This window comes from Hydra vulgaris, chromosome 03 (assembly GCF_038396675.1).
Source record: "Hydra vulgaris chromosome 03, alternate assembly HydraT2T_AEP".
In the NCBI taxonomy this organism is placed as follows: domain Eukaryota; kingdom Metazoa; phylum Cnidaria; class Hydrozoa; order Anthoathecata; family Hydridae; genus Hydra; species Hydra vulgaris.
Window position 1 is genome coordinate 50,367,501 of NC_088922.1, and position 12,500 is coordinate 50,380,000.

General features: G+C 28.5%; 1 protein-coding gene across 1 annotated transcript in view; it reads left to right on the forward strand.

Moving 5' to 3' along the window:
• Window positions 1–53: 53 nt before the first annotated feature.
• The window catches only part of LOC100198931 (U3 small nucleolar RNA-associated protein 14 homolog A), a 28,785-nt gene continuing 16,338 nt past the window's right edge, over window positions 54–12,500 (forward strand). The window contains exons 1-3 of the mRNA XM_065793556.1: window positions 54–169; window positions 285–367; window positions 5,501–5,562. Coding sequence (XP_065649628.1) covers window positions 113–169; window positions 285–367; window positions 5,501–5,562 — 202 coding nt within the window. The 5' untranslated portion in view covers window positions 54–112. The remainder of the gene's footprint in view (window positions 170–284; window positions 368–5,500; window positions 5,563–12,500) is intronic.

The window sequence follows — 12,500 nt, forward strand, 5'->3', positions numbered from 1 at the left end:
TTATTGTATTGATTTATTTGGCTCTCTAGTTTTAGGCTTTTTATTGTATTGTATTTTTGATTATTCATGTTATTGTAGTATTCATAAATAAGTTTTAGTTTTAAAATACAAAATGGTTCTTTTAACTGAAGATAATGGTGAACCTGATTCCAATGAATCATTAAATGAGGTAAAAATATTTACAATTTTTTTTTTTTTTGTAAGTAAAAAATTTGTTTTTAATTAGCTAATTAAAATTTTTTTTTTTTTTTTTTAAAATTTAAAAAAAAACTGTTTTAATTTAGAAAAAAAAAAAGGATGGAAAGAAAAAAAGACACAAAAATTTACTAAAAGATATCAAATCTATTTCTGGTGTAAAGCGAAAAAGGTTGATTAATGTTTAAGCCTGGTTTTACAAATTTTTTATAACTTATATATGGTTTTGGACGGAAATATTTTTTCTTACAATGCAGGTGCCATAGAAGTGTAATGGTATGCAAAAAACAAAATCATATATTACAATAACAAAATTGAAAACCAATCTTGTTTCAATTAAATCGGTCAACATAATTTTGTAGAAAAGTAAAAAAAAAAATCTTATTTTTAATAGAAACCAAGTCATGCTATTAAAACGTTAAAATAAAAGCATTTTTTCATTGCATTACACTGCTTTCTTGACAAAGCCAAGTCACATTTCAACCATTTGGTTAGCAAGGTCAACACTCTTGCTGTAAATAAAGCCTAGTCACAACAATTTGAAACCTTGCTAACAACATAATACCCACTTACGAACTATAAAAACATAACATTATAACACATCACAAACATACTATGTTAAATATATATAACATAGTGTGTTTTAACACTTTATATATAAAAGATATTGATACTCTTACAAAATATAAACCCATATAACCTTAACACATATAAACATAATTAATAACACATAAAAATAGTTTAATATATAAATAAGGAAAAATATATAAATTAAAAACATTTAAAAATACAACCTTATTTTTGTAATATTTGTTCTAAGACATACCTCGTAATGAATGTTTATCAACTTTAAAAAACAAGCTATTAAAACAATCTGGTTTTTAATATTGTAAAAGCAAACAAATTTTCTGTAATTTCTTTAAAATAAGGTATTAAACAATCTTATTCTTGAACATACAACATAGAGTTGACTGCATGAGATAAACTCCAAAACCCTTGCAATATTAAGTCTTCCAGTTCTTAAAAATAAAAATTACAGATTAATATACTTAAAATACAATTGGCATAGGACTTGAATTGTGTTATCATTAAAATGCATGAATTAAATAAATTACCTAAATTTAAAAGTTACTATACTAATTTAAAAATAACATATGGTTTATCTATTACTACAGAAGTCATCAAATTATCTGATATAAAAGTTTTAGATCATATTACTGATTAAGCAGATATTAACAGATTATAAAGATTTAAGAATACCTTATTGTGTGGTCAAAAATATAAAGAAAATTATTAAAAGGCCAAGTGTGCTAAATCGTCATAAAAAAACTCTGTGTCAAACGTGTAGGAATGAGTAATGGCAGCAGCATTAAATTAAACGTTAGTTATAAGCGATGCCTCAAGTGAAAATTTGTAAGAAAATCTTTTTGTTTGAAAATGGAATAACACATATTGACTTTTTGGAAAGAGTGTATGAGTAAAGAATCTGAACATGCTTTTTCAAAGGTCTTTTTTAATTTTTTATCTTTAATTATATTTTTTAAGAATTTTTGGAGCACTTAGGAACAGTCACAGAAAAAGGTAAGACTTAATTGAATGATGAGTAACATGAGAGTGACTTTTTGTAGTTGGCACAAGAGGCGCTAGCTCTTTAGAGCAGTGCCCATTATAGTATTTGTAGAAAAGAGAAAGAGAAACAACGTGACGATGCGATAATGGTTGCAAGAGCAGTTCCTACTATGTTTACAATGCGCTTTTGCACCTTGTCTAAAAGGGCATTGTTAAAAGATCCGCCCCAGATATGGCAACAGTATTCCATACAAAGATGGATTTGAGATTTGTATAGATAAAAAATAGAATTGGAGTAAGAAAGTGTTGAGCACGATAAAGAGATGCAACCTTAGCAGATGCTAATTTTGCAATTGGTTTGGTTTATGGTTTCCAAGAAAGATTGGAAGTAAGAGTTAATGCTAAAAGATGAAGGATAGATGACTCATCGAGTTCAATACTGTTCATAAATATAGAAAGATCTAAATTATTGCGAAAACAATTTGCTGAAAAAAAAGAGGGTTTTATCTGAATTAAAGTTCACCAGCCACTGCGAGCCCCATGCTGTAGCAGAAGTGAGATCCTTTTCAAGCTCAAATGCCCCCTCCAAGCAATCAGAGAGTGTTGGCTTCTTATCATGACAAGAACAAATGGTAGTATCATCAGCGAACAATGCCACCTGAGATGTGAGTGTATCTGGAAGATCATTAATGTAAATTAAAAAAAGTATAGGGCCAAGGATTGAACCTTGAGGAACCCCTGAAGTTACAAGATATGAAGAAGAGTGCTGTTCATCAAGGACAACTTTTATACTATGATTGGAAAGGAAGGATTCAATAATCTTAAAGGAAGGAAGGATTCAATATCTCAAATCAGCTAAAGAATGAGATGATTGAAATCCATATTGATGATCAGAAAGTAAGTTATTAGATTCAAGATGAGAGATTAAGTGTTTGTTAATTAAAGATTCAAAAACCTTGCTTATGGTAAGAAGAAGACTAATAGAATGGTAGTTAGACGAGTCAGATCGCTCTCCAGAATTTTTAAAAATAGGGATAATAAATGCCGTTTTCCAGCAGGCTGGAAAACAAGACTTTGATAAGAACTTGTTAAATAGTTCTGAAAGTATAGATGACACCTCCGGAGAACACTTCTGCAAGACTATAACAGGTATGTTATCCAGACCACAAGCTGTATAGGAGTCTAATCAGGCAATCACTTTTGGAGTGATATGGATGTCAAGCAATGGATCAACATGTTTGATGGCTGTATCAGGTAGAATGCAACTAGTGGAATCAAAAGATGTAATTGATAAAAAGTTATTAGCAAACAATTCAGCTTTGTCTTTAGGTGAGGTAACAAAGTCTGAACCATGCAAAAAAGGCGGAATTAAAGATTTGCCCTTATTTTTGATACTGTTAAAGATTTTCCAGAAGTCACAAGTGCCTAATTTTTGTGATGAAATACAAGATTTCATGACATGAGAATAATGGGCTTTGGCGTTAGACAAAATCATTTTACAATGTTTTCTAGCACTAGTAACTAGACATCTGTTTTCTGAGGAATTGTTTTGCTGATAGACATGGAATTATTGGTTTCTATTGGAAATCAAACCGTGATCGGAAGCACCTAAAAGTGAATATGCAGAAACTGAGCACTGACTTGGATGTAACTTATATCTATAAGAACAATGAACTCCTTACAGTTAAATAATAAAATGTTTCATTTTATAAATAAAATGCAAATATGTTTTATAAAACTAAGAATTTCCTTATCCAATTATATATTAATATTGAATTTAATGCTGCTACTAATTATTTGTGCATGTTTGACATAGAATTCAAGGAAACCATTACATCCAAGTTAATGGCAAGAAAGAGTCCCAAAACTTTTTTATAAGAATATGCGAATGAAAGTCTATGGAAGTATTTAACTTATGCAAACTCTAAATTTTGTAATGTTAAAAATTATATTAAGTTTTACAAATTTACTTTTACATGAAAGTTTTACTTTTTAGTGTAAAAGTAGCCATGATGCAATTGTTGCGCGCTTGCCTTAGAAACAAAGGATTTGTGGTTTGAACCCCATGTTTTGTGGCATCAGCAAGGAAGGCGGTGTGAACTTTCTATTTAATGCTCTTCTACAGTGCTCTGTGATAAGACTGTAAGGACTTCTTGAGGCATTTAAAATATATATAAATTGCATTGCGGCGACTTTTCTTTAATTTTGGATTATGGCATTTAATTGCCGTTTTATAAGGTCTTTTAATTAATCTTTCTCGCTCTTTTAAAATATTAAAAAAAAAATTTTTTAAGATCTATAGATATTTTTACTTTTATGAAGTTTTACTTTTATTTAAAAATAGCATTGGAGCAATGTCCACTTTTAATTTATAGCATTTATTTGCCATTTTATAAATTCTTTTATTCATTAAATAGTGTAAAAAATTGGCAGATTAGTGTGCCTTAATGGCCGTAGTGGTCAAATTTTTTTTGCTGCACTTACAATGAAATAGAATAAAAGGGTTCAAGTCCTGTTGTGTGTTTTTAGTTCTATTGATGTTATATACATAACATATACAAGGGTATTATATACTACAACAAACAAAATGGAGATTTTGAATAAATATCAAAGCAGCAATAGATAATATTTTTGCGCTTATGTTGCATAATGAGATATGTTGTTAATGTGCTTAGGTAAAAAGACAAGTCTGTGCGTTTAGCACACACAATAAAGTGACAACTTTTTTTTACAGGAAAAGAGATTTTACTTTCAAACTTTTATTTTTTTTTTAAATTAATTAATGAGGAGAGCTTTTTTTTTTGTTTTTTTCAATAGAAGTTTACAGTTTTACAACAAGTTATAAAGTATTGAACATTAATCATTAACTTAAAACAAAGATTTGACAATTTTTTTATGATCTACTACTTAGTAAAATTATTGAATTAAAACAACTATATAAGGGATAAGTATAGAAAGGTGTGTTCATTATTCCACATATTTTTAACTTTTTATACAATTTAAATTAATCAACAATTTCAATTGTTTGATTAATTTTAATTATTATTTAGAATAACAGCTACTAATTTTAAACTACCGAAGATTTTAAAATTTTTTAAAGTTAATTATATCAAATAATATTTTTTTATTCATAACTTTAAAAAGTAGGCAATATATACAGTTTTTCTACAGCTTACTAAAAATATTGAAGTAAGGAAAAAGTATAGAAATGGTTGGTGTAGAATAGATTTACCAAAACCTGTATTTTTCAGGTCCAGAAGGCTAGAAATAATTAGAAATATATATTTTTTAAATGCATTTTTTAAATTGTCATGTTACTAATTTTTTTTAAATTTTACTTATATAATATGTTAATATTTTCTTAGAAAAGGTATTTAAAAATCCTGGCAATAATTTTTTAAATATTTTATTTAATTTTTTAGGCATTATTGCAATTGATTTATTTTTCCTATAGGGACTTTTAGCAGTTTACATCAAAATAGGTTTTTATTACATTAAAAATAAATTTTTCAAAAAATTTTATATTTGAAGTTTTTGAATAGTATGAGTTTACAGATAATGAACTATGATTGAAAAAATTTTTTTTGGTTTTAAAGACTGTTTGATAATTTAAAATTTTTGTTTTGTACACTTATGTTACTTTTACATTTACGTGACATTTATTTATTTACATTTATGTTACATTTACGTTACGTCATTTATACTTTTAAAATATATTAATCATTTATACTTTTAGATTCAAAAAAAACACTATAACAGAGCCAAGTAATGAGATATCAGAGCACAACTGGTCAACAGGTAAAAAAGATATTATTAAATAAATTTTATACTTGAAAAGTAAAATAATTTAGTTTTTTTTATATATATCTTATTATTTTTGATATTAAAATGGTGTGCATCTTAGGGTGGTTCTCAAAACAGCATTTGAAAATAAAGTTTGCTCTTAACTCCTAAACGTGATACTCATTAAAGGGTTTATGAGCAGAAATTTTGTTCAAATGAAATTTTAATAACCATAATAGACAAAGTCAATTTTTCTTAAAAAATTTTGATTCACTCATCTTTTCGATGAGTAAATAGATCAGTTCTTTAAATTGTTTTTTATTTTTTTATTTTTGTATCAAAAGCAGTAACGGAGACTTTAAAGATGCTTTTTTTATACCTGTCAATGTTACTTTGAGTAAAATCTTTTAAGCCTGCAATGTTACTTAATTGAATAGGTTTAAATGAAACAATGCATGTCATAATTTGCAATACAAACAAGATTAAATTAATCTATTTATACTAATTATAAATTATATAATAAACGCGGTAGTGGTGTAGTGGTAGAGCGCTCGCCTCATAAGTGAGAAGTTCGCTTATGAGGCGAACTTGTCGCTTTTTTAAGAGTTTTCGAAGTTTTACTTCGAAATTCTTAAAAAATGGAGCTAGGTGAATCAAAATTGAATTTATGTAAAAACATCTAAGAAGTGACGGTCATTGGCTGGTTCATTTTCTTCGTCTACTTTTTCCACATTTGCACAGGTAACCCTAAGACAGGTAGAACATGATGAAATGCAGTGAAGTCCCATCTTTCCGCAGGAACATCGACTTGAACACGAGTTTTTACACCCACATCGAACAACCTTTAAGATATCCTCTAGACCTGTGTTTTCGTCTGTAGCTATTGGTGAGTACTTAAAGTCATTTAAATTCCATCCCAAATACATCTCCAAATATGCTTGATGTCCAATCAAGTGCATATTTCGAGATGTATTTGGGATGGAACTCTCAATCCATGGTAGTAAGTAGCTCTAGGAGAAGGTGGAAGAACAGAAGGGTCTATGTGAGCCTGATTAGAGTTTACCATTTCCTTGTACTTTTGCTTTTGTATTTATTGTAGATTTGATGTTGAGGAATGTAGCAGCTGAAAGAAACAAATTGATCCATTTCCAATCTCATCAGACGATTTATCATTGTGGTAAAAAATATTTGCTGTATTGCACAAATTTTTTGCTTCAAGCTTTCTGAAAATTGAAGTCTTTCCAATATTGTGAATTACTAATGTTGTATGTCAACCTGTAAATGCGTGCACGAAAAAAATATTGTTAATGACATGTTTTGGTGTACTGCCAATAATCTGATTAATGTAATAACATTCACGCTGACAATTATGTCTCTTATTATATATATTTCATGTATAGATTCAACTGATTTACAGTAGTGTAATAAGAGGCAAAGAATATCACTGTTATCTGCTAAGATTGTGACGGATTCTGTTTTAAAAAAGTTAAGTGCAATTTTAATGATTGTAGTATTTGCGTCAAAATGACAAACATACACAGTTAAACCTCTTTCTTTTAATTTAACTTCTAGAATTCAGATAAATGATTTTTTGTTGGCGTAGTTGGAGAAAAATTTACTTTCAGACAAACAAGGATTGCTTTTATGTATGACTGCAAATTGTTAAAAATTCACTCTTTATATGCGTAATGTCTTTTGTAGAATTTTCATATCCATCGAATACTGCTACACTAACTTTAAGTTAATTTAGAAATTGAATGTACATTTCAAAATTGTTATCAAATGTTTCACTCTTGTTCTAATCCCAGCAGTATAAAAGAGCGTCACCATCAGCAACTCTTAAAGAATTAGGAGCATAGGGCATAGATATAAATGGCTTTGTTAGGTGATTTTTCAGCTTGTGTTTTTGAGCACTGCGCTTAAGACCATCTTAAAAAAGTGACATAGAAAACGAAGTCAGTTCATAGTAAAAGTAGTATTCAATCTCTTTTTCTGGTTTTTTCTCAACAATAGTTGACAAACGCAAAAATAATATCAAGTGATCAACTGATATATTTTCATTGTTGACTTTAATATTTTAGTAGAGTCCTTGAAGATTTTTAAGTTGATTACTTTTCTTAAAGGATACTTCTCTGTATGACATATCATTTATTTGTGCCTGTATTGATGCACCAATACTTTCAATGCGAACAATCACAAGTCGCCTGATTAAATTTATCTACAAACCCTAAGTCCAGAGCCTCAAATTGTTCTCTTACATTAAATGGACTATTAGAATCAAACCATGATTTGATTTTCTGAAAATCTTCAGAGCTTGATCCTTCCTGCACACAGTTCTTTGTATTCCTTACTTGTGTTTCTTGGCGAGGTTAATGAATTTACTGCTTCTGTCATTTCAGCGAAAATATAAAAATATAATTTTAATGGAAGAAATATAATTTTATGGAGTATTATTTTATGGAATGGAAAAAATATAATTTTAATGGAAGAAATTTGCCTTATTTAGTTTTTGCTATAAATATCTATTTTATTAGTAGCATTTAATAATTTTTACCCTTTTATCGATTTGTTACCATAACATCAGTTGTTCTATTGGCAAATTCCAAGTCAATAAAACAGGAATAATAAATCTTATTTATACCTATGCAATGTACTTGTCTAAACATGTAACACATTTTCAGTAATTCTTTTGCCAACAACTCCTCCTTTGCTCTTCAACGATTTTATTAATATCTGTTCTATTAATAAATCCGTCTATATTTCAGACCAACTCTTTGAAGTGCGCCTTACTGTATCTTTGCCATTTAGGAACTGTGATACTTCTGGGTGATATCATGCTAATTCATCCACTGATTGTAAATATAAACGTAATGATATTGTATAATTGTTGTGCCCATTGGAGGCAAGTAGATTTAGCATACATTTTGTTGTAGCAATATACCCTAACCCTAACACTTTTTTTTGAAACACTGATAAGCCTAGTTATTTTAATACCTTTGTTAATTCTTGAAACTTTATTTGAGACAAAACTGGAATGTCAGAGCTGTAAAACTGAGAGATTTTAATCTGGTTGTCAAAGTTTATGTTGGACCCATTATCTTTCCTATCCCTAGGTAATCTTTTCTAATTTGTGTGCCAATTAAAATTTCCATTTGCAATTGATATAGAACCTAGTCCGTGATGTGTGTTTTTACCATCGATTGTCGCTAAATCATGATATGTGTTATCCCCAACAAACTGAATAGATGTTGTACCTTCAGAGCAAATTATATCGTTAATGTTATCGTGTTTCACTATATTCTGGTTTCAATGAATGACCTTTTAAATAAGTTTTGTTTTTTCTTTGAATTCTATATTGTTATGTGTGAAGTATAGATTTTTCATAAGATAAATACAACAAAATATAAATACAAAAACATAAAAAAATACAACAAAAATTATCACTAAACAAACTTCATCGTAACTTGATGCAAAACCCAGTTTAGCAAGCAGAATATTTATCCACTTTGAAGAAAGTACATTATCAACGGTAACAGCTACTCCTAACTGCATTAGGGTTATTGATTGTGGCCTCACTCGGAAAATAATGCTTGTGAATTTGATGTTTGTTTAATGGTATTGGAATTAGTTCTTTTATAAACACTTTCAGCAATAACGGTATATATAAGTGTTTTTCTTGTCAGTTACATCTTTTAATAAAGGATACGTTTTTTCATCATGGTGAAAATTCGTTATACAATCACTCAATAATTTTGCTGCCTCAGTTATAACTCTGACTTTTTTGTCCACTACATTTTTTTTTTTCCTGGTGTACAAGTTTTCGCATAATATATGTCTAAATCTGTCCAGTATGATTACATCACTTTTACATTTAATGCAAGACCAATTGCATTAAATCTCCATATTTTTCTTTTAATTTATTTTGAGTCATATTAAGACTCTTCTCTATTAATATTTACATCATTTTGTAAAACTCAGACACTGTGTAAAGATCAATATCTTCCTTGAGTTTTATGCATGCTGCATTAAAGATAGTAAGCTTTTCTGTTGAAGTAAGTCTTTCAGAGCTTGATATAGAAATAGGTCTTTTGCACAACAATAAATGTGATATCGTGCTACAAGAATGTTTATATTCAAAAGTCCAGCTTCAATTGTTTTTGATAAAAAGTTGTTATGTTCTTTGAATAATTCTAGAGTTGCATGATAAATTTTGTTGACTTTGTTTTTACTTCTATAAAATTATTTCTCTCAGGATAGCGACTGTCAAGTGTGGTTATATTTCCACAATAAAAACATTGTTCTTTAAAATTAAAAAAAACTTTTTCTGATCGAGTTGATTGTTTTTATTCTATAGGAGTTACCATCGAGGCTTGTGATCTATTAATTGATTTTGATTGGTTTCTTAATTTAGTTCAACACGGTGAGTGAATATAAACCTTTTCTCCTGCCTCTTGTTTTTTATACAATTCATAAACCAATACATTCAAATCCAATTTTGAAGCACATTCAATTAATTTTTCAAGAGCTTCTTGGTTGACAACATCATTTCTAAATCTTGCCCCCACTTGGCTCAACGAATCTCCTTCTAACTTCATTTTAACACACAATACACATACAGAGGATTCATTTTTTAAGTCCATAGTTTTTGAGTTTTGCTAGAAATTAATTTTAAAAATGTTTTAACTAATTAAACATTTTGCAATTAAAACACATATTTTGAATTATTTATATTATCATTTGTAAAATTAGATGATTTCTATTAAAATCTAATTTCTATTAAAATAGCAAATCTTTACATAATTTTATAAACACCAAGATAAGTAATTTACTAAAAAATTTTTAATTAAAATTGCCAAAACAAACGATTGTATTTTGAATACATAAAGAATACTACTTAATAACTCAAAACTAACATTTCGAATTCTAAAGTTATTATTCTAATAGCATTAGAATTTGAAATGTGTTACTACAACTTTTTATTTCCTCTGCCCATTTTTACTTACAAAAACACAGTTTTCACACAAAACAAAAAAACACAAAAATATGTGACAAAAATAAAAAAAATAAATAAAAATAGGTCCTCTTGCAAAAACAAAAAAAGGTCTTCTGGGGGGCTGTGGCCCCTGCGTCTTCGGGAGCCATGATTCTAGTAACAAAAAAGATAATATACTGAATACTTTTCTATCATTTAAATATATTATTATAGTTACAGTGCAACTTATTTCATGTTTAAAGTTCATTAGCAAAGTTTAAAATTTGGTATTTTACCCCCTATTCTTTGTGACGTCATAACTTTTTTTTCCCAAAATAAAAAAAAATACCAGTTACTCATTTTAAAGAGTAAAGAATAAGCTTTCCAACAATATATAACTTATTAATTATAATAATTTTTTCTAGGTTGACCCTTTTTTTGGTGAAATTCTGCAGGACTTTTGGGACAAAATGTTTTGAAAATAATAAACATTCCCTTTTATCTGTTAGCCATAGTGACTTCATAACTTTCCATTCATTGTTTTTACGAAACAGAAAACTGCATTCTAATTTAAACTTAATGCGCTATAAATAAAATGAAAGTGTGCCCTAGCATATACATATACAGTGAGGGAAAAAAATTAATGGACACCTACCTCATTTTTCAAAACTTTAGCCAATCAGTATTTAAATTAACCCCAAATTTTAACCAATGGTAGAAAATTATTATAAAACAAAGAGTAACATTATGTAAAGTTTTATTATTCAATTTTTACATGAAAAAGTTTGAAAATGATATTTCAATATCAAGTCATTGCATACATTTATCCACCATCAAAACATTTTGAAGCATTTCAATAGAAGTTAATACGAAATCTTCTTGCCTTTTCTTTAACAGCTTCACAATGAACTTTCATGTTTTTAACTAAATTATGAAGTAAATCTCTGATATTTCATTTCAAACTTTAATAAACTTCAATTTCAGATATTCTTTTGACTAAAATTGTTTACCATTGGCATAAATGCATCTAGCCATGATCCCCCAAAGGGTTTTGATGAGTCTGGTGACTTAGCAATTCAGTCCAAAACATTAAATTTTCAATTAGCCAATCTTTCTCCACCTTTGATATGTGAATACTTGCCCCATTGCTGAAAAATGAAATCTTTATTGTAGTTTAGGTGTGCAAAAGGTTAGGTTATTGCTAAAAGTTATAATATAATCTTCTGAGCTTTGATTACCATCCAAAAATACTAATTGAGACTTGCCTAAAGCACTGAAAGCTCCCCAAATCATGAATTGATTCCTGAGCAAAGACAAAAAATTTTTTGTCTTTGCTCAGGTCAATAATACTGAAAGTCATCAGGCCCATCCAATTTGAACTTTATTTCATCTGAAAAAATAACATTGTTCCATTCTTTTTCCCATGATTTTTTTTGTTTGCCCATACAATCTGTTTGGCAATGTGTTTTTTCGCCACCAGAGGTGCACCCACACATTTAGTAAAAACTAAGTTTAGAGATTTATTTAATATTTATTAAATTCTATGATTGCTAACAGGTAATTCTATGATCGCTAACAGGTAAAAGCTGCTGCTGAAATCTCTGGATTAAGAACTCTTTCAAAGCTTCTAGAAGGCGCCTTGTCACTGTTTTGGTCAGTTAGAGGTCTTCTAGGTAATTGTCCCAAAATCATCATTATCCTTCAAACAATTTCTTATTACCACTCTTGAATGGTTTATCACTGCCTATCTTTTTAATGCTAAATTCTATCTTTAAGATGCAACGATTTGAATGTTCAAATTCAATTAATTTTGTTCCTTTGTGCACAGTTAATAGCTATATGAAATCAGTTTTTAAGCAATATTGTTTAATTAATTAATTTCAAGTTTACTTTTTTTCAATAAATAAAATGTTTTGTTTTTGATTATTTGTCAATACTAAAATGGTGGGAAATTTGGATAGCTATCAAAAGTTGAAGTTTT